General features: G+C 36.4%; 1 protein-coding gene across 2 annotated transcripts in view; it reads left to right on the forward strand.

Annotated features, from left to right (window-relative positions):
- Positions 1–23,414, forward strand: part of LOC143266817 (sulfotransferase 2A2-like) — a 41,228-nt gene extending 17,814 nt beyond the window's left edge. For both annotated transcript variants that reach the window (XM_076571681.1, XM_076571684.1), the window contains 3 exons: positions 2,144–2,238; positions 18,891–19,068; positions 23,279–23,414. In XM_076571681.1, coding sequence (XP_076427796.1) covers positions 2,144–2,238; positions 18,891–19,068; positions 23,279–23,391 — 386 coding nt within the window. In that variant the 3' untranslated portion in view covers positions 23,392–23,414. The remainder of the gene's footprint in view (positions 1–2,143; positions 2,239–18,890; positions 19,069–23,278) is intronic.
- The last annotated feature ends 437 nt before the right edge of the window (positions 23,415–23,851 follow it).

Consider the following 23,851-nt stretch of genomic DNA (forward strand, 5'->3'; position numbering starts at 1 on the left):
AAGGACAAAATTTAACTCTCTGGGGCCAACAAAAGGAAAAAACATGCACAAACATTTATATTTCTCCATTATTTTCTCTGTACTTCCTCGATGTTTCTCTTACAGCTTATATATCTGAACAAAATCTCTCAGGCAATACAAAACTTATAATGTGGATACATTCTATTTTTCAAGTACATGACTACAACGAATACAGTTAGAAAACATGATTTCCAATATCCCTCAAATGATTAAACATTCTACATATTATGGATGTAAAACAAATTATGCCAAGAAACCAAATACATTCTTATCCAAGCAACTTGGTTTAGATTAACAGAATATAAGCAAGTAAGATATATTTCTCAGCCATTCTTTTACTGCCAGGCTGAATTTTGTGTTACAAAGGAAGTAACAATGATTTTATTACTTATCTCAAATGGTAACCTTATCAACAATCTTAAAAGAAACACAAACCTAAATTATTATTTATAAAAAACAATCACTCTTCTGTCTTTTATATACTCAGATTATGTTTTCATTTGTCTTTTAAAATCTCAGATTGTGTTTTCATTCATCAATTGCTTTTTGTATCAGGAAACAGAGGGCATAAATGGACATTAATTAATCACTGTTTTTGAATTAATTATCAGGATTTAAGGATTAAGGAATTAATCATCATCTTGGATTGCCAAACCATCCTAACAAGAAATATCCATCCACAAATAATAACTTGGCTAGTTTGTTCTTATTTCTTGACCTCAATGAGTCCCTCACTCAACTATGTGCTTTTCTAAATTTTAGATGGTTTCCCCAGGTTTTTCACCTCAAATTATTAACAGAAATATCTTATCCTATCTGTAAGTCATATTGAAAGCTTTGTTTTAGCTATGATGCACACTGAAGCCCATGTCACATCTCTCAACATTAAGATTAAAAGAACTTGAGCTAGCTTAACTTCTGGGACACAATTTTGTTTTTGTTCATTTTTTACTCTTTTGGGTAGTCTACCACCCAGCTCCAAAATGTATCACACAAGAGGCTTATTCTTATTTGTAAATACATGGGCTTAGTTTGACTTGTAACTTGCCAGCTTTCCTTAATTTAAATAATATCATCTACATTTTACCTCTGGGATTTTCCCATTCTCTTTCATGTGTAAATCTTAGTCTTACTCTTACTCTTTCTGGCACTGGCTGTGTATCTGGTTGGCTGACTTTGATGTACTCCTTCTTCTCTCTCATTCATTGATTTGTTTTGCTACCAGAATTCTACATATTCTTGCCTGCCAGCCCCTTCTGTCCTTTCTCATGCCTTATTCTTGCCTTCAGATCTTTATTCGACCATCAGGTGTTTAAACAGGTACCATAATATAACTTCACAGAGTTAATAAATGCAACATAAAAAATTACCATACTTTAAAACAATATTCTTTCAACCCAATTGTTTTCCTTAATCATTAATCTAAACCACAATACATATGGAACCACAAATGAAACTTGATATGTGAAAATTCCTTCTGCTTGTTTTCTATCCTGGGCAGGATTTATCATGGGGAGGGGAAAAGCCATATCTTGCTTTTGACTTTATTAGTTTCCCCACTAAACTAAACTCTGTCATAATCAATTACTCTATTTATTAAAGAACACAAATAACCAAAATCCCATTTAAACTGACACTGTTATTTTGTATAAAATCATTGCTTTAAACAGAATAGCTTAATAGGAAATCATTTTTATAATAATCCACAAATAAAAATGCCCACTAGAATGAGATATTTCCCAGAGATAGTCTTAATAAATTAAGGGAAGTGGGGATCTTCCTGCATGCATTCACACCATGCTAGATACCACAAGAAAATAGCAGTGGCATAAATGTTAAGGTGCAGCATTAGCAGAAGACATTCTAGATCCAAAGTCTTTGGGGCCTTATTTCTCTGAGACTCACCCATTAGAACTTTCCTTCCAGGTGGACCAACCTACTGATCTTCAGTTTCTACCTACTGCTCCTCTGATATGGCTACATAAAATATCACATTAAATGCAGTAAATACTGATTTTGTTTTTCTTAGTAAAGTTGTCTGCCATTTGAGGAAAGTGAATAATAACAGGCAGAACTTAATTTTATTCTTTGTAATCAATAATTTCCTTCCCCTTTCACACAGTGCCATATGGGTCATGGTTTGAGCACACCCGTGACTGGCTGTCTATGAGAGAAAATGACAACTTCCTGTTACTGAGCTATGAAGACATGAAAAAGGTAACTCTCATTCTTTCAGAAATCACAAAATCCTTTAGCAGTTCACACAATGCACCACCCCACATTGTTCTGTATCCCTATTCCACCTTCTCTATCACTGGTAGAATCATGAAGAGTCACTAAATGTGAGATTATACCCTATTTCCTTTATTACGGTGGTCTGTCATTTACTCTCCAGCCTCCTAGTCCACCCTACTTTACCCTGAAGTAGATTGGGGGAGCTCAAACTTGTTCTAGTGGTGTTTCAATTCTGTCTATGCAACAATTTTGATACAGCTGATAACCCAGTGGTAGTGGAGAAGGGGTAAACAGTGTCATACCACTGGTGTGCCGAAATGTATGCCATCTCCCTTTCATGAAAAAAGAGGGACAAAGGCATTCAATCTTTCAGGAGGAAGGTGTCCTGTGCTCTGAAGTACTGAGGGTTTCTGCATGGTGAAATTTCAATATTCTTAGAAGAGAATATCTAAAATGTTTCAACTCTAAGTAATGAAATGTATCTAAATATTCTGATAGGCCACACCCTTATGTTAATTTGCAGGTTTCATTTCATTGAAATGTCCCACTGAAAGTCATAAATATGTTTGAGTAATATGTGCATGTCATAAATATCTCTTACTTTAAAAAGTAAAAAAAGACTTATCTTGGCAGGGTGTCACATGATTGTAAACCTTGCACTGAGAGTTAGAGACTGACTCAGAACCACAGGCCATCCTTGTTTGTCTGGTGTGTTTGAGGCCAACCTTGTGTACAAGAGACTTTGTTTCAAAAGACTACAAAGGAAAATAATTTTGAAGTTCATTTTTCTATATCATTTTCATGAAATTAAAAAAAATTCCCACTAATGATGGGCAAATAATAATGAAACCAAGCAAATAAGCAAAAAAAAGTATTCTCATTTGATCAGCAACTCTAAAATTTAAGTAGTTTGAAAGTTTTATGTGAAATGTAACCATCATTTACACATTTATATACCAATGATAAAGATATCAAATATACTTTTTACTGAGCAAAACAAAATTTTGTTGAGTAAACAGTTAGTTAGAAAAAATAATTGTTCACCATTAGAATTCTTCAAAAATTTAATTAAGGAGAAGCAGTCCCTTTTATATATGATTTATTTAATTTTGCATATCAGCCACGGATTCCTTTGTTCTCCTCCCTCCCACTCCCCCCCACCCCACCATCCTCCCAGTGCACTCCCCATTTCCATCTCCTTCAGGGCAAAGGCTCCCCTGAGCATTGAGTTCAACTTGGTAGATTCAGTCCAGGCAGGTCCAGTCTCCTCCTCCCAGGCTGAGCCAAGTGTCCCTGTATAAGCCCCAGGTTCCAAACAGCCACCTCATGCACTAAAGGGTCCCAGATCCAATGCTTGGATGCCTCCCAAACAGATCAAGCTAATCAACTGTCTCACTTATCCAGAGGGCCTGATCCAGTTGGGGGCTCCTCAGCTATTGGTTCATAGTTCATTGTCAGGGACAAGGGCAGCATCTCTAGTTAGTGGAAAAATACAGACCCCCAAAAAGACAGGGAACTGGAACATCTTATGGACAGGTTGCCTAGCAAAAGGACATTGAGTCAGAGCCCTTGACCTTTTCTCCCTGTCAACATCCTGTATAAACATCCTATTCAAACATCCTGCAGCTGGGTTGGCTTGCCCCACCCTATGCAGATAACAGCTTGCTGCTCCCCCCACCCTGCAGAAACTATATAAACCCTCCTGAAGAAAAATAAAGTTGCACCTTGATCAGAATCTTGACTTGGTGTATTTCCTTTGTGTCTCTGTCCCTATCATTCCATCCTTGGAGTGGTCGAGAACCCTTTGAAGCCCTGCTGGCTGGGGCAATTTATGAGTTTCCATTCATTTGGCTATTTGTCCCTGTGTTTTTTCCAACCTTGGTCTCAACAATTCTCACTCATACAAACCCTCCTTTTTCTCACCAATTGGACTCCTGGAGCTCCACCTGGGGCCTGACCTTGGATCTTTGCATCTGGCTCCCTCAGTCATTGGATGGTGTTTCTAGCACAACAATTAGATTGTTTGGCCATCCTATCACCAGAGTAGATCAGTTCAGGCTGCCTCTCGACCATTGCTAGTAATCTATTGTGGGGATATTCTTGTGGATTTCTGTGAACCTCTCTAGCACTTTGCTTCTTCCTATTCTCATGTGGTCTTTATTTATCATGGTCTTTTATTCCATGTTCTCCCTCTCTGTTCTTGATTCAGCTGGGACCTCACACTCTGCTAAGCTCTCTTTTCCTCTAATCTTGCTCTTCATTACCCCCACTCACATCCAGGCTGTTCATGTAAATATCTTCCATTTCTCTGTCATTGGGTGATTCTTGTGCCTTTCTTGGGGTCCTGTTTTCTAGGTAGCCTTCATGGGTTTTTGTGTAGCAGTCTAGTCATCTTTATTTTACATCTAGTATCCTCCTGTTAGTGAGTACATACCATGTTTGTCTTTCTGAGCCTGGGTTACCTCACTCAGGATGATTTTTTTCTAGATATCACCTTATGTCTGTCAGAATGGCTAAGCTCAAAAACACTGAAGACACCTTATACTGGAGAGGATGTGGAGCTAGGGGACCTCTGCTCAACTGCTGATGGGAATGCAAGCTTGTATACCACTTTGGAAATCAATATGGAGCTTTGTTAGAAAATTGGGAATCAATCTCTCCCAAGATCCAGCTATACCACTCTTGGGCATATACCCAGGGCACTTGCTCAGCTATGGTTATATCAGCACTGTTTGCAATAGCCAGAACCTGGAAAGGAAAAGCAGTCTTACAGCCACTGCTAAAATTATAGAAGTAGACTCTGGTGATGACAAAGGCTACTGATAGATGTAACTTCTTTTTTGTCACTTTGATTTCTCTTTTATTTTTTTTATTGTTTAAAACAATTATATAAATATATATAATTGTTTTGGGAGACAGGGCTTCTCTGTGTAGATTTTGGAGCCTGTCCTGGAAGTCAGTTTGTAGCCCAGCCTTGCCTTGAACACAGAAATCTGCCTGCCTCTGCCTCCTGAGTGCTGGGATTAAAGGCAAGCACTGCCACACATGGCAATTTAAATATATTTTCATCATGTTCTTTCACTCACACAATTCCTCCAAATCATCTCCTCTTCCTTATACAGTCAACTTTAAATTCCTTTTAAAAATATCCCCCAATGAAAACAATAGCAAAAGAGCAAAACACCATGAGATTGGACTTGGCCCTCTGCATAGGCAAGACAATTGAATTGAATAACATTTTCTCTGCTTAATGGGCACCCTTACAGTGGTATCAGGAACCATCTTTGCTTTATAGCAGGCTTTTGAGAGTTCACACATCCTAGGATGGGACAATTTATACAACTTTGGTGCAGGAGTAGGGAATTGGACCTGCCTCAACTGAGTATATTAGGCTCTGCTGACTGCCCATTGTAGGTCTTGCATTGGAGTTGATAGGAATGGAACTATTGGTTGAGAGGATGGCAATGGGAGTCAGAGGAAGGTGGTAAGGGGATCTGTCGTCAGTATGTAAAATGAATAGAAAATTTCTAATACTAATAAAAATAAGGAACAAATGTAAAACACTAAATTGTAATTAACTGTGAGCACTCCCGCCCCCTGTGCCACACACACACACACACACACACACACACACACACAAAACTATGGATTCTATTATATGTCATTCAATTACACCTGAACATGAAGACTGGCCTGGAATGGTTGATAGATACAGGGTCACTGCACTGGATAAACCTGATTTTCCCTCTCCCAGCAGGAATAATTGACAGTTCAGGTGTTAACCTTTACTCCAAGTGGCTAGATATTCATCATTCATTCATTCATTCATTTGTAAAATGTATAACAAAATAAAATACAATATGATGAAACAATACTGTCATCTTAGTGTTGGACAAGACAAATCAACAGAACAAAAGCATCACAAGAAATGGCACAAAAATAAGAGATATCAATGTTTGATCACTTGGGAAGCCCATAAAATCATGAAACTAGAAACTCTAATTTATAAGTGGAGAACTGGTGCTACATGGAACACAATGCAGCATGCTGCAGAATGTGGCTTCATATGTGTTTTTCTCATGCTGATATGGAGGGCCTTGTTCTCTTCATGTCCTCCCTCCTCTCTGGCTCTTACACTTTCTTCTTCTTCTTCTGAGTTCTCTGAGCTATAGAGGGACAGATTTAGTGGAAACATACCATTAAGAACTGATTTGTTCAAAAGTATCTACTCTGTGTAATGTCTGTCTGAGGGTCTCTTATTTGCTCTTGCCACCTTCAGGAGAAAGGTTCTCTGATGATGGCTGAACAAGACACAAATCTGAGCATAGTCGAATATCCTTAAGAGTCATTTTGTCACTAAATTGTTAGATCAGTATTACTTACCTTTACACTAGGTCCCCAGGATATCTAAACTCTGGTCAGCAAAGTGGTGTCAGGTATGGTTTCCATCTAATGAAGTAGGCCTTAAGTAAAATAAATTATTCGTTGTCTCCTCCCATTAGCTTTGTGCCACCATGACTTTAGCATATCTCGCAGGACAAAATTGTAGACCAAAGTATTTGTGGCTGGATTAATGTTTGCATTTCTCTTTTGATAGTATGTATAAGACCATCTTTTAATAAAGATGATGGAATGCAGAGCTGAAAGCTGTATGTAATCACCAGGTGTTGTTCTCAGCAATATGTCTTTGCTGTCAGTTTGTGGAGAACAACCTATAATCTTGGCAATGGCCTGTGTTAGGGGTTCCCATGGGATCTCTTTGGCCAAGAACTCATTAGATGTAACCCAATACCAGAACTGGAAGCTTCTTTGGTGACAAGAGATGGTCATTTGGAACACTATCCTCCCCATTATTTGGAAATATTATTTAGATTGTCATCATATGTGTATGTATTTTAAGAAGTTTTTATTGTACTAGGTTTTCATACATTCACTGATGTATTCTTTAATTTTAGTTATCACTCCTCATATTTCCTCCCTCCCTCAAGTCCCTCTCCTTTTCCCCTCCTCATTTGATAATCCCATTCCAGGCCTTACCTATCCATCCATAACTTGTTCTCCATGCTTATTTCTTTCATTAATAAGGCTGAACAGACTTATTTTCCTGATGTTGTCTATTGTCTATTTTGGGTTCTGCCTGTTTTTTTTAACTTTGATAGTCCTCTCCTTCCTTAGATTAAGGAGTTATTTTCAAGATTTATTTTTGGTTTATTTATTTATTTTTGTTTTTTTCATCCAAATCAAAATTTCCCTCACTCCCCTCTTCCTACTTCCTCCAGCACTACTCCCACCCATTTAATTCCCCTCCACTGTTACTCTTCAGATATTGGTGGGCCTCCCAATAATATCAATCAGCTATGGTATATCAAATAGCAGGATGACTATTCTCTTCCTCTATCTATAAGACTGGATGATGTATTGTGATATCAGAAATGGGTGTTGAAAGGAAGCAAAAGAGTCAGAGACTTCCCCTGCTCTCATTATTAGGATTATCATATGAATACTACGTTACACAAATGTAATATATATGCACAGAGCCTATATCAGTCTCATGCATGTCCACTATTGTTTGTTCTGTCTCTGTGAGCCCCTATGAGCCTAGGTTAGTTGATTCTGTGGATTTTCTTTTGGTATCTTTGATATCACTGGACCCTACACTCCATCCTTGCGCTGTTCTGAAGGATATTTGTGAGTTCCACCTAATGTTTGACTGTAGTCTCTGCATATTTTTCCATCAGTTCCTTTGTGGTGAAGCCAATGTGATGACAGACATCAATATAGTCTATTGATGAGAAATGCAGTATATCATTTCATTGACTTCCTTTGCCATTCACATTTTTGCTATCCTAAATCTCTGGGGTATACTGCCTCTGGGTGCTAGCCCTCAGAGGGGAGCCCCTCTCAGGATATGGGTCTGTAGCTCTGCCAGTCATTACTTGTTCACTCCACCAATTTCTGCTACATCTTTACCCAAGCAAATTTTGTTGGCTGGACACATTGTGAGTTGAAGGTTTTTTGGCTGTGCTGGTGTCCCAGTATTTCTGTGGGAAATATTGCCTGGTTACAGGAGTTGGCTAATTCAACTGCCATATTCCTTGATACTGGGTCACTCACATACATTCCTGAATGTTTCCATTGCTCTAGGTTTCCATCTCATGTCAGAGATGTATGGTGATATATTATTTGTACTGAAATGTGATTTTATTTGTATGTTAATAAATAAAGTTACCAGAGGCTCAGAGCTAATAGCAAGCCCTAGCAGAATCTGGGGTGGTGGTGGCACACACCTTTAAACCAGATCACATGACAGAAAGATCTCTGTGTGTTCAAGGACACAGCCATCAGGGAGATACATACCTTTAATCACAATACCAGCCATAGAATTCCTGGAGGTCAATATAGACAAGCAGTGATGAGGAGGTCATGTGGTTGGGTTTACAACCAATGTGAAGGCAGAATAGAAAGTCAATAAAAAGACAGATACACAGGAAATAGGTCTTTTGCTGAGAAGAAGGACAATAGCGCCAGGAAGGGTAAGAAGGTGGTTTTAAGTCACAGCTCTTACTACTGCTCTGACCTCTTGGGCTTTTCATTCTGCATTTGGCTCTGTGTTTCTTATTTAATAATAAGACAATTAAATTTACAGTAATGCCCCCATATTATATTGTCTCTCCTAATTCTCTCTCAATCCATCCTCCACACACATAATCCATCCTGTTCCCATTTGCATTCTCCCTTCTAAGTCCCTCCCCCATCCAATAGCAATGTCTGCGTTACTTCCTCACAGTGACATTCATGCATATACCAACCCATTGGGCATACCTAATTATTTAGTTTCTCTTGGTCTGTCAGTTGTAGCTTGCTTCTCCTTTACTTTCTACATAATAGTCATTTATGATTGAGCACATACCATTCTTGTATTTCTGTGTCAGAAATGCCTTAATCATGACTATCTTTTCTACATCCATCAGTTTGCCTTCAAATTTAATGATGTTATTGTTTTTAACAGCTGAGTAATACTCCATTATATAAATATATCAGATTTTCTGTATCCATTTTTCTATTGGGGTTATTTACAGTTTTTTACTATTAAAAATAAAGCTTCTATAAACATAATAGTATAAGTGTCCTGTGGTACAGACTGTTCTTTTGGACATAAGCCCAGGAGTGGTATGGTATAACTGAGTCTTGAGGTAGATCAATTCCCAAATTTCTTAGAAACTGTCATATTTATTTCCAAAGTGGCTGCATAAGTTTGCACTCCCACCAGCAGTGGAGGAACATTCCCCTTTTTCTACGTGCTCTTCATCATAAATCTGTCAATGGTAATTTTGATCTTACCCACTCTGACAGGGGTAAGATAAAATTTCAGTGTTGTTTTTAATTGCAGTTCCCTGATAGCTAAGGATTTGAAAATTTTTTGATGCTTTCTCAGCCATTTGATACTTTCCTGTTGAGAATTCTCTGTGTAGATCTGAACTTCATTTTTAAATTGGATTATTTATTTTATTGATACCTAGTTTTTTTGTGTTCTTTATATGTTTTAGGTATCACACCTATGTCAAATGTAGAACTGATTAAAATCTTTTCCCATTCTGTGAATGGCCCTTCATCCTGTTGAGACTTTCCTTTGCCTTACACAAGCGCTTCAGTTTTATGACATCCCATTTGTTAATTATCAGTGTTAGTGCCTGCTCAATTAGTATTCTGCTCAGGAAGTTGTCTCTTGTTTCAATGTGTTCAAGGCTATATCCCACTTTCTCTTTTATCAGGATAAGTGTATCTGGATTTATGTTGATGTCTTTGATCTTCTTGGACTTGATTTTTATACAATGATAGATTTCCATTTATTTGCATTCTCATACATGCAAACATCCAGTATAACCAGTGCCATTTGTTGAAAATGTTGTTTTTTCTATTGTGTAATTTTGACTTCTCTGTCAAAAATCAAATGTTCACAGGTGTGTGTATTTACTTCTGGGTCCTTGATCTTATCAAAAGAACAATCTCTCTGTTTTTAATGAGAAAAGCATATGAGTTTTACTACTAGTACTTTGTGGTATAGCTTTAAATCAGGGATAGTGTTGTTATTTTCTCATCCAAGATTGCTTTAGCTATCCTGCTTTTCTTTTTATTTTTTCATACAAAGTTGAGTATCATTATTTTCTGATCTTTAAAGAATTGTGTTAGAATTTTGATGGATATTGCATTAAATCTGTAGATTTCATTTTATAAGCTGACCAGTTTTACTATGTTAAAGCCGATGATCAATGAATATGGGAAGCATTTCCATGCTTTGAAATCTTCTTCAATTTCTTCCTTCAGAGTCTTTAGGTTCCTGTCATACCGGTTTTTCACTTGCTTTCTTACAGTTACACCAAGATATTTTATCTTACTTGTGGCTATTATAAAGGAAGTTGTTTTCCTGATTTCTTTCTCACCCCATTTATCATTTGTATATACGATGATTACTGGGAAATTTTTAGTTATTAACGTATCCAGCTACTTCACACAAGATGTTTATCAGTTTTGGATCTCCTTGGTAGAATTTTTGGGTTTGATTATGTATCCTATTGTATCATCTGCCAATAGTAATTTTTTTTACTTCCATTACAATTCTTTTCCTATTAATCTTCTTTTTTTTTTTTTTTTGGTTTTTCGAGACAGGGTTTCTCTGTGTAGCTTTGCGCCTTTCCTGGAACTCACTTGGTAGCCCAGGCTGGCCTCGAACTCACAGAGATCCGCCTGGCTCTGCCTCCCGAGTGCTGGGATTAAAGGCGTGCGCCACCACCGCCCGGCCCCTATTAATCTTCTTAAGTTGTCATATTCTTGTATACAACATTTCAAGTGCTGTGTTAAATAGATGTAGAAAGAATGGAAATCCTTGTCACATTCCTGTTTTTTTTTTTTTGTGGAATTGCTTTGATTTTTCTCCCCATTTAATTTGATGTTGGCTAGTGGTTGCAATATATTGCGTTTAGTATGTATAGGTTGTCCCCATATCCCTGATCTCTCCAAGATGTTTATCATGAAGGGATGCTCCTGTTTGTCAAAGGAATTTTTGTTTTGCATCTAATAGGCTGATCTTGTGGTGTTTTTCTTTCAGTTGGTCTATACGATGGATTAAATTAACAGATTTTCATATGTTGAATCATCCTTGCATCTCTGGGATGAAGCCCACCTAAACAGGGTGGATTATCATTTTGTTTTCTTGGATCCAGTTTGTGAGTACTTTATTGAGTATTTTACATCTATGTTCATGAGATAAATTGGTCTATAATTCTATTTTTGTTTGTTCTTTGTGTGGTTCAGATATCAGATAACTGTGGCCTCATAAAATAATTTGGCAATATTCCATCTATTTCTATTTTGTGGAATAATTTGAGGAGTATAGGTATTAGCTCTTCTTTGAATATCTGGTAGAATTATGTACTAAAACAATCTACTCCTGGCTACTATTGGTTGGGAGACTTTTAATGACTGCTTCTATTTACTGGGGGATTATGCATCTATATAAATTGTTTTGAACTTCATATAACTTCAGTAAGTGATATCTAACACAAATGTTGTTCACTTCTTTTAGATTTTCCAAGTTTGTGGTGTAAACATTTTTGAAGTATGACCTAATGACTTCTTTAATATCATAAGTGTCTCTTGTTATGTCTCTCTTTTTATTTCTGATTTTGTTAATTTGGATATTCTCTCCCTGCCTTTTAGTAAGTTTGGATAAATGTTTCTCTACCTTGTTGTTTTTCCTCAAGAACCAACTTGATGTTTCATTGATGGTTTGCATTGTTCTCTTTGTTTCTATTATATTGATTGTAGTCCTTTATTTGATTATTTGCTGAATTCTTTTGTAGTATTTGTATCTGCTTATTATTGTTCTAGAGCATTTAATTGTGCTATTAATTCTCTGGTGTGAGAATTCTCTAATTTCTGCTATCAGGTTCTAAGTGTCATGAACCTTCTTTTAACACAGCTTTAATTGTGTCCCATTAGTTTCGGTAGGTCATGGAATTATATTAATTGAATTCTAAGAAGTGTTAATTATATTTCTTTCTTTTTTGACCCATTGTTATTTAGGTGGGGATTTTCAGTTTTCATGATTTTATAGGCTTTCTATAATTTCTGAAATGCAAATTTTACTCACAGTGGGCTCATTTTATATTGTGGCTTATTTCAAGTTTTTTTTTTTAATCTGTGGATACTTGATTTGTAACTGAGTATATGATCAATTTTGGAGAAGGTTCCATGAGGGAATGAGAAACAAGTGTAACCTTTTGTGTTTGGGTGAAATGTACTATAGATATATATCCTGGTCATTTGCACCATAATGTTTGATAATTCCATTATTTATCCATTTAATTTCCTTCTGGAAGGCATGTCCATTTGTAGGAATTTGCTGCTATAGTGTCCCATTATAAGTCTTTGGGATTTGGTGTTTGATTTAAGTGTTAGTCATGTTTCTCTTACAAATATGGTTGCCGTTTCATTGGAGAATAAATGTTAAGAATTGAAATATCATCATGGTGAATTTTTACCTTAATAAGTATAAAATAGCTTCAACCTTCTCTTTTGAATAATTTTGGTTTGAATTCTCACTTTTACATTTAAATTAACCCATCTTTGTTAATCTTTTTATTGTCATAGGTCCTGTGGCTTTACCTGTCCTTGAGCACCTTACTCTTTGGGCATCTCAGATGTGTCTCTCCACTGTGCCCTTCTTCTTCCCCTCTGTAGTTCAGTTTTTCCTCCTAACCTTATCCAGCTGGGGTATTGGTCAATATACTTCTTTATAAAACCAATCATAACATAATTTACACAGGGTGTAGACATATTCTACAACGTTTCCCTTTTTTTGTTTAAGTTAATAGGAAGGTTTTAACATTAACATAGTAAAGCTATGTAAAATGGAAAAAGTTATTAAGATTTACAGTACCAATACCCAATCCTTTTGTGTATAGCAAAAATAGATAAAATAATTATGTAACTTATCTTAGTCTAAAGTTTTGTATCTAATTTTCTTTCCATTATAACTAAGGAATATTTATTTATAAATATTATTTTTCAACTCCATCAAATCCCAGAAGGATGAAATATTACTCAATGACAGGGACATCAGGCTATATCAACAGTCACCCAAAGATCCTCTGCAAATATGGGGCATCCATCTTTGGCGTACAGCCCTGGATTATCCTACTGACTTTACTTGCACCAGAGAATTCTGAAAGACTTCCTACCTTGTCTTGGCAAAGTTTGGCAGCCTCCACTTGTTGTATTCCCCTATCCAGTTTTTACAGTGAGTGTCAGCAATTGAAGCAAAGGCCACTTCTTTGCCCACATGCTAGCTTTATTCATATAAAAAAAAAACTCCATACAGGTTCTTTGATATTCTGAAGTAGATCGGTGCTGCCAAGACAGACATATCTCACTTTCATGAAAAGCTTAAATTATTAAAACATTTAAAATGTCATATTTTGTACTTCTTTGAATGTTTTGAAGATTGCCTATCTATTTAAAATACATGATTGTATACCTAGAATATCTAACTAACAAGACTATAAATTTGAGTATTATAGATGACTACTGAACAGTATTGCTTAATTATACATTACATTTATTATTGAGTTGCATAAAAATTACCTTAGCAATTGTGGTAGTATACATACATTGTAACAAAAGTAACTTTATATTTGTATAAATAAAGTAAAATTCATTCCAACATAAAATATTTAGAGATTAACAGTTTTGGGGGGGATTAAATATTCCATAATCTACTCTTTTTTCCTCATCATAATAATCTAACCTTTTTTATCATTTCTATATCATATCCCCTGTCTTCTTTTAGAAAGAGATTATGACCAATTTCAATTTGTAAACAACCCTTCTTAAATGAAAACAAACATTTATAACCAATATTTTGGGACTTTATGTCTAGATTCCTAGACTATTTTTCTCTGATTGGTAGGTTCTGGTAAACTTTCAGGAACTCTGAGAAAATACGGATAATTGTTAAGGTTTGGCTTGAATATGTTGTGAGGCTAGATGATCACAGCTAGCAATATTAAAGCTATTTTGGATGTTGGATCACCCTCAACATTTTTATTGTTGTTTTGTTTTCTTGGTCTGATATATTTAAAGGTAATATATACCTTTATTAAAAATATAAACTGTGCATTGTACACAAACTAGCCAGAAATAATGGTTTTTTGTTTTATGTTGGAGCAGGTAAAATACACACCATTTTTCTTGTATTTACTTTAACCTTGTTTTTTCATGTCTGTAGTCAGGATTTTAGTGGATTTTTCTTGATCAAACCTGATTTTTTTTTTACTCAGGATGAATCCACAGGCTCTTATTTTCTGTGGAAACAAAAGCATATCAAATGTCTCTGAGACATTATCACTCACTCATTAATAGTCAAAAAACTAATCACAACATGCAACATAATATAGAATCTAAACTCTGTTTTTTGATCTATATATGGCTTATAATAATTTTTATTATTCTAATTCTTTTTTAAAGATTTTACTTAATTGTTTTTAAATCATTAAGTCTATGACTGTTTCTATTCTTTCTCTTCCTCTCCCATGCCTACACACATTTTTCAAACATGCTGCGACCCACTTAGAGGCATTTATGTCTGAATATGTCCTTATTGTGTATCTCTAATACTTTCTGTCTTTATGAACAAAAAACATAAATTTGCCACCTGCCATGTGGCTAGAAGATGCCTCTTTGTACCTCATCCTGTGTGAAACTGTGATGACTTGTCATGCTTCAGGTCAAGCCCACATGTCACAGCCAGGGAATGTGTCTCTGTATAGTGGCATACATGAGAGGCGTGAATCATAATGTGCCACGGACTGGCCCACCGGGAGTACCATGACCGTAGGAGAATCAGGGCTTGGGTAGTCAGGAAGGCAAGGATTCGGCGACTGACAGACAGACAACAAACACACTCAAAAGTGGTTTGAATCTGCTGCAATTTTACTTCTGCAAATCAGTAGTTTATATACAGAAAAGAAAACTATCAAGTCATACAGGGAACAACAAGATCTTGGCAATAATTCAATTACATCATCTTTAAAAAACATCAAGCACACAGTTACTAATCGGCGCTAGACATATCCTTTCACTCACAAGAACTTTATGACCCAAAGAGCAGTCTGTGTTTTTTAAACTTAGTACAGTTCCTAGACTTGTGTAGGCTTCTTGCAGCTGTGTCCTTCATCTTTATCTCAGCCGCTCGCTAGTTTATTATTCACTTCTACTTTTCTGGTTCTCATGACCCATTTAGCCAATTTGGATGCTACAGATCCTCCCTATGTCTTTCTTTAGTTCTTTACCATATATCTCTTCTAATATAAAACCTTTTTACCTGCTGGAATATGGACACTTGTACTTTTACACCTGTAAGGGGAAAGGGTTCTGTTATAGTCCTTAAGTTTTCCATGCTGAACTTCCTCAACAGAGGGGCCCACTATCTGCCTTCTATGAGATAATGTTTTCTGCCATAAATCACCTTAGTTGGGATTCCTAGTGGGTGAGTGTTCATTCCCTAGAAGTGCCTGAACTATTATACTTTCTATTACTTAGCGGCTTGAGGCTTGAGGTCTTTAAGGAATAGTTCATTCTGCTATATCTAAATAAGGTCCATGTCCAGCTTCCCCTTTCCTCCACAGTTCACAACCCAAGCATTCATTAATTTTGGCTGTGTTTTATAGATTAATTAGAACATTATCAGAAAAGCAGTTATACAGAACCCATACCCCAGAGAGCTCATGATCTGTGAAGCACGTCTCCTTCGAGAAGGAGGCATAACACGGGCACTCTGCCAGGGACCTCCAGGGAGCTTAGTCCCGTAGGACACGTATCTCCCATCCGCTATTATTGACATAATTGTTCATGTCACACGGACGACACTGGAGTTGGTGTGGCAATAATGCTGGTCTTGGCTCTGTTTTTGTGTGTCTAGAAGCCTTTGTAAGACATCTCACACAGTGGGACACACAGTGGGTGCCATATGTAAATCAACATTTCTCTCCCACATGCCAGTTCTGAAATTACCACTCAGAGGTTTATATTAAATTCAAAATGCTCAGTCAATCGCTCAAGCTTGTTACTAACTAGATCTTACATTTAAATTAACTCATATTTATTAATCTACGTTGTGCCACATGTTCTGTGGCATCAACTGCCCATAACATCTTGCTTCTTCAGTGGCTCACTCCCATTCTGCCCTTCATTTCCTCCTCCATAATTTGGTTTATTGCCTAACCATATCCTGCTTGGCTATTGGCCACACAGCTTTTTCATTAAACAAATCTGGGCATCATTTATACAGTGTACAGGAACATTCCATGGCACGTAGAAAAGGGGCTGGCCTATGAGTGGTGATAGGAAGGACATCAGGATGGAAGAAAGCAGAGTTTTCCACAAAAACTGCATAGATAATCACCTGGAAATGGGGGCACTGAGTGAGGACAGGACACAGCAAAATTTTGATATAAAGCTGTAAATGAAACTGAATGATTAGTCTTGAGATAATAGAGGTAGAGGTGAGGATCTATAGATTGCCTACTTGCTTTCCTGGTCAGAGTGACCTGTGGTTTCTTATGGAGTGACTACATGATTTGGAGGTGAGGGGAAAGCAATGAGTAGGGAGAAGGAACTTTGGAGAATAAGACCTCTGTTATACACATTATATTGGGGAATTTGTGGGAGATACAATACCAGGTGTTCTGCACAGAGATGAGGATGAAACTAGGAGAATGGACTTGAGGAGGAAATGGAGAGATAAAGCTCTGCATTGAGTCTACTACTTCCATGTACAGTTTTGCTTGTGAGTTCATGGGAAATAGTTGATTGAGTAGGGGTGTAGGACAAATCAACGATTTATGGTAGGGGTATTTAGGGAGGTCTCTGAGATCCACTAGACAGGGAGGAGGCTAATGTAGGTGTTTTGATGCAGAACTGGGGATAACACTGGGGGATGGGGCTAAAATTGGAGAGTGAGCCAAAAATCTAAACTTAGCTTACTTTTTTCCCTGCAAGAGTAATCTGTGGGTCCCCAAGAAGGGCCAGTTGAAGTAGGGGCTTGGGATAATCCTATGAGTTGTAAGAGTCAGGATAGCAGGAGAAGGTTTTTGGGATCCACACTAGATGGGGGGAGATGTCACAGATTTTCTGTGGCAGATCTTGGGATCATACTTGGGTATTGGAACTAGAAGAGAAGAGGAAAAGGAGAAAATAAGTGGTCAGCCTACCTACTTCCCTGGCATGAGGCAGCAAAGTAATATTTGATGAAATATACTAAGGATAAAAAAAACAAAAAAAAATTAATCATTCCAAAATAATTTTCTCTCTTGATTTTATCTTCCAGGGGATGAAATTTTCTATGTAAAAAGCAAAGCCATCCATCAGATACTTTATTTTTTGAGAAATATTTGAATGTTTCATTAAAAAATTCAATTTTTTTCCCGGGAAACTTCATTTCCCACCTCTGCTGCATGCTATTTCATTTTCCCATTAGTCTCCTTTGCAACCATTCAATGCACTATTTTCAGGTATTGCCATGGTTGTTTACCTTTACATTAAATATTAACAGAATCTGTGATAAAATATGTAATAAAAGTTTAGAGCCAAAAATTCCTTTATAAGCCCATGTGTAGGGCTTGGATTCTAAGCAAAGTCTTCCTTATTCCAAAGTTTTGCATTCTTATGTCTAACCCTAGAAGTGAGCCAGTTGTGGCAGTGCACAGCTGTGATCCCAGTCTATGTGGGTCTGAGGTAAACAGATTGTGAATTTGATGCTTATCTAAGGAAAAGCATGAAGTCATAATTCCAAAACAAAATCAAATATTGGCAGTGGTCCCAAGTAAAAATTATTGAGAACATTTTTTATGAAAGTGTTTTAAATCTGTGTTATTCTCAGTTACCCATAGGAAAAAGTATCATTTGGCATAAACATGAACCTCCATCAAATTATTTGTGCATATTGCATTCATTCACCTTGACTGCTTTCTAGAAGTATTTCTGTAAGTATCTTTAAACTTCTGAGGGCAGGTTGCTTATGGTGGTGCACACCTTTAATGCTTGCCCTTAAGGGGAAAAGCCTCTTTGTGTTTGAGGTCAGTCTGGTCTCCACAGCAATTTTCATCAGTCCAGATAGGACTTCTTCCATAGCATACTGTCTCAAGTCCCACATCCCATTGCATTTAGTAGGTATGTTGGCATACACCTGTGAATATAGCAATAGACAGTTAGAGAAAATATAATCAGAAGTTGATGGTCTTCATTCAATACCAAGTGAATTTGAGGACATTCTAAGTTATATGAGACTCATCTAATGTCAACTCCCCCATAAAAAAAATCACAGCTTCTGTATTTTAGGGGCCAGAGATCAGTCATATTGCAAGCCAACTAAATATGCAAATGTTGTGTTTGACTCTTGCTCTCTTTACAAAGCCTGTTTCTGTCCTAAACCCTATTGAATACTTTTTCAATTTCATGGTGCCATTTCATTCCTCATGTTTCTTTTTCCATCTTCCAGGTGTAGTCACCTTCTCTGCATCTGCTTTCTCACAGTTCTCTAATTATTACCCTCATTTTTGTTTTGTTTCTTCTTTTAGAATACAAGGGGAACCATAAGGAAGATATGTGACTTCCTAGGAAAGAAACTGGAGCCAGATGAGCTAGATCTGGTCCTCAAATACAGCTCCTTCCAAGCCATGAAAGAAAACAAAATGTCTAATTTTAGTCTCACCCGAAAAGATGTGAATATTAATGGTTTGGTCCTCATGAGAAAAGGTGAAGAAATTCTTTAGTTCCAAAATATGTAAGAATACATGGAGGGTTTTTTGTTCCAATGAGGCTCCAAGAAATGGCTGTGAATGTGTCAACAGTCATTGCTAATCTCTCATAGTTTCTCAGAGACCTTTGAGGGGAATCCTTCCGTGGTGATGACATGGACTTCAGAAATACTGAAAAGATTGATTTTTTTTTAAAATCTGGGAGATGATGTTGGCATTTTAGAGGGTTGTGTGCCATATCCTCAATGGAAAATGAGAGACATATTTTTGTGAGTTTTTGTTAGGCTCTCTGTATTATAGCCCTAAACTCTAAAGAAAATGTTTAATGGAAAGAACCACAGATATATTTTGGATGATAGCCACAAAATACACTTCCATTCACTGCTGGAAAAAGATGTTCAACAGGTCAGGATTGCTGATCCAGTGTAGGCTAAGAGTAGAATTTATAAGAACTAAGTGAATTATCCTCCAGTGTTAAAATATGATGGCATTTTTCAAGCTAAATTTGGATTGATTCATGATCATAGTTACTGTCTTTTTTTTTTAATTGTCTCCATTGGAATGGGAATACCCATCCAAATGTCTGTGCCACCACTCTATGTTATGAGCAAATTGTGTGTATGGTTTCATAGCTGTGCAGTTGAGGAGTGACTGCCAGAATACACCACACCAAATTAACGAATAATTGGTAGGATGGGACTCAGGGTTGAAGAAGGAATGAGTCAGATGTGAAGTATTGGGGGATGACTAAAAAACTTGGGTATAAATGCAGGAAGTAGAGAGTTATGGGTTTAATTTCCCTCTTCCAATTATTTACATGCTTCAGCCTTAATCTTTAGTCAATCTCCAACCTACATATGAGGATAAGGTCATAAGACTCTAAGGACATCAGGAATATATATAGAGACATAAGTAAGTTAAAGACATTAGTATATTGCATTTAATTCAGTACTCCTGGTATCCTCACAGGAGAAAATTATACTTAGATTTGGGCACACAAAAATGTCAACTCAAGAAAATGGTCATCTATACACTAAAGACTAAGGCCTATAGGAGGATCCACTGCCATTGATCCATAATTTCAAACTCCTGTGCTCCAGGTTCTGTGGACAACTACAGAACCTGGACTGTACTACAACTGAGAACCTGAAGTAAGAAAAGAAATTGCCCATTCTTGGATTTCCTGTAATGAATAACAATTTGCAGAGATGAAAGAGTATGTGTACATAAATGGCTGCAATGAAATGCCAAAAAAAGAGGTGGCTTGTTTAATAGAGAAAGGCTACTGAAACTAACAAAAGTTTTATCTGAGACACACTAGAGAAGGTGAATTAAAATTTGGAACAAAATTCCATGAGGAAAAGTGTAATTTCCTCTTTTCCAGCTATGTTTTTCCAGAATGAAACTACATTGGGATTTTAGTTTAGTCTCTTCTAAAATATAGAATTTTCATGTATTACATTTTTGGAGGAAAATATATAGTAGTTATTTCAAAAAACTGATATGGCCCTAAAGTCAAATGTGCTTTAATTATCATAGTGATCATATAAGACACCCATTTCTTTTGCATTTGAAAATAAATTTTATTCTGAGAAATTGTTTTTCTTGTATTAAACTCAGTATAAGCCATGAATCCCACAGGACACCAGATCAATGAAGGGGGAGACAAACTTCATTATACCCCTCAACCTGATTCATGACTCTAGTACAGAAGTTGCTGAGATGCATATGTTGGGAAACCTTTTTGAAAGAATAAGAAGAATGATGAAAATGTTGATCTTCTTAATTCCTACATTAGATTGATTCCTTTTTTAATATGGAAAGTATGAGTAGATCAAAGATTAATTCTAAAATTTATTTCATTACTTACCATTAGATACCCAATCCTTAAACCATAATGTATGAAAAGTTGTGTTAAATGTTATACTAGCTTTGACCAAGAGGAATTCTCTCTACTTATTTTTGTTGTCCTTCAGTTGCTTTTCTCAGGACACCATAGAGATACATTTCCTTGCCTCTAGAGAGATACTCTGAAGAACTACTCTTTACATAGGAGACTCACTTATCTGGCTAGATGGGATTAATTTAGTTTAAAGTTCCATTGAAAATTTTTCAACAAACAATTTTGAACATAATGATTCAATATTTAGATATTTTTGGAAATACAGACCAGAGAGATGTTCTGTTTGGTTGATATAACTTTTATACAGACATTGTCACAATCAAGACACATGGGAGGAAATGTCTTCTGACAAACTTCAAAGGTTTCACCCTCATTAGTTCACCGTAGATATTTAGTGTAGTACTAAGTACTAGACATGGTACTTGAGTCAGTACTCATTTTCTCTGGTGTACAAAAAGATATTAATGTGAGACACAGAGGGAAGACTTATGGAGAAGCCCATTATCTACAGGTCAAAAAAGCCAGGAGGGTATGGACAACAACATTTTATGAGACCTGCAGCCTCTCAAACTAGGAGCAAGTTCCTTTCCAACAGGAGTTAAGCCACTATGCATTAAGGTTTTACTGACCCTGGATACATCGGAGTTTGAGGAGGTTTTTAGAAAGAAGCACTGAAGAAAAATACATGCATGAAAGGTACACAAGATTTTGAGATGGTTGGACTGAGAACTTCATGAGTACTCCTCCACAAACATGATTCTTTCATCTGGACTGATTCATTCAATTTGGCAGACATAGTGATTTTGCTGAGATTCTGGTAGCTCAGTATACAGTCTGGTTTATAAGGATCAAAATTGCTGTGGGATACAATAACGCAACTTGTTCCAAATAATAAGTATTATAATGAAGCTGAAAGTAGCAATAGGCATTGATAGATTCCAGTATTAATAGATGACACTCTTATAGACATTGCAAGTAATGGTATATTATTTGACTATTGTGTATCAATAATTCTATTTCCTTTAATGTGTACCACTGGGCATTTAAAGTTAACTTATACACAAATATTGTATTTTAGTAAAGGAAAAAAAAACATGACTTCTATTGTCAGTCTTTTTGGCTTCAAATCTACATGCATAACTATACTGCTGGAAAGATCTCCAGTACTAATTTTTCTTCATCAGCAAAATGACAACAAGGCCACTATCTTCCTTACTCATTCACTAATCCTTTCAATAATTCCATACTGAGAATGTTTTTGTATGTCTGATACACTTTGATAAATGAAGCCTTTGATAATTTAAGAAATATTTTACTCTTCAAACATCTTAGATGCATATTTCAAGCATGTTTAAAAAGAGGAAATTCATCAAAGTTTCACAGCTATGAAATAAAATACAGAAAGGATAGGGCCTGTAGAATTCTACATGGAAAAAGATAGAAAGAGATGTTCACCATCACACAAATAAGGAAACAGACGAACAAGAAGTGACTATATGGAACACATCAGCACTTCATGAATAAGGAACACATAATAGAATGTGTGAATTTAGACTATTGGAGATATCTAAGTCCAAGCCTAAAGACCTCCTAGAATGTGATTATGAGAACCAAGGTAGGGTAAAAATAATACCTGGTGTGAAATCATCTTCATGCATCAGCTAACTCCATACTGACTGAAAACAGGCATCCTGGGAGGCTCTCAGCAGGCAGTATTTTGTGTCTCTTATATCTGTTGGAAATAGCAAGATGACTGATATGTACCTCAACATTGTATGTATATCCAGCTCCATGGTATCTGATACCTTCAATCTCTGAAGGCATGTGCATTCATATGCAGCTACAGACACATAATTAGAATTATTTTTAAAGGTGTTTTAAAAGTTGTGGCATGGTTTGCAGAACAGTTATAAGTAAACCCTAAAAGGAAGAAAGCACAATTGAAGTGTGTTTGGTTAATTGAGATATGAAATTCTATTGGGCTTGTCGATAGTATGATGGAAGCATGTCTAGTGAGAAGGAGAAATAATCTGGCCATTAAAAATATAGATGCAGTGTCCATGTTGTTAGATTGTGGAGTTGATATTTTGGTATAAGAGATGGTTGACATTACTTACACAGAGATACAAGTCTATTTGCATACTTTTCAAAACATAAAAGTTGTTCTCCATAGAGTAACTGTTAGCTCTACTTTATTAATTGTGTGGTTCTACTTAAGCAGATGGTAAGATCATGTGAATAAAGAAATGAGAGCAGATTTACAATCATCATTAACCCATCTCTCTGTCTGCTTCATATTTTCCAGGTGTGCCTGGGGATTGGAAGAATCACTTTACAGTAGCTCAAGCTGAAAACTTTGATAAAGTATTCCAGGAGAAAATGGCTGGTTTTCCTCCAGGGCTGTTTCCATGGAAATAAAATTTTAAAATTTTAAAATCTTACATGGACACTGATGTTTATTTTCCTGTCATTGTACAGTTGACTGAGTGGATATGGTCATAGAATATATCCTATTATTGAATTGTGTAGTTTTTTTTCTAAAGTATATTAGTAGTAATAATACCAGTAATTATAGTGGTAGTAGTAGTGGAGTAGTTGTGGTTGTTTTATGTGAGTCTGTGTGTGTGTGTGTGTGTGTGTGTGTGTGTGTATGTACACAAGTGCATGTTGCAGGTGTGCATCGTGCACATGGGTGTGCACATACATTTCTGTGTGTAATACCTTTAGGGATGAGAAGAATGCATTGGTTCCCATGGAGATGCCATTGCATGTGCTGTAGGCTCCTTGATTTGTGTCCTAGGAATTAAATTCAGGTCTTCTATGAGGGTAGTACAGTGCTCTTAACCTCTGAATCATCTCTCTGGCCCTGAATCTTGTA

Source organism: Peromyscus maniculatus, chromosome 1, assembly GCF_049852395.1.
Source record: "Peromyscus maniculatus bairdii isolate BWxNUB_F1_BW_parent chromosome 1, HU_Pman_BW_mat_3.1, whole genome shotgun sequence".
In the NCBI taxonomy this organism is placed as follows: domain Eukaryota; kingdom Metazoa; phylum Chordata; class Mammalia; order Rodentia; family Cricetidae; genus Peromyscus; species Peromyscus maniculatus.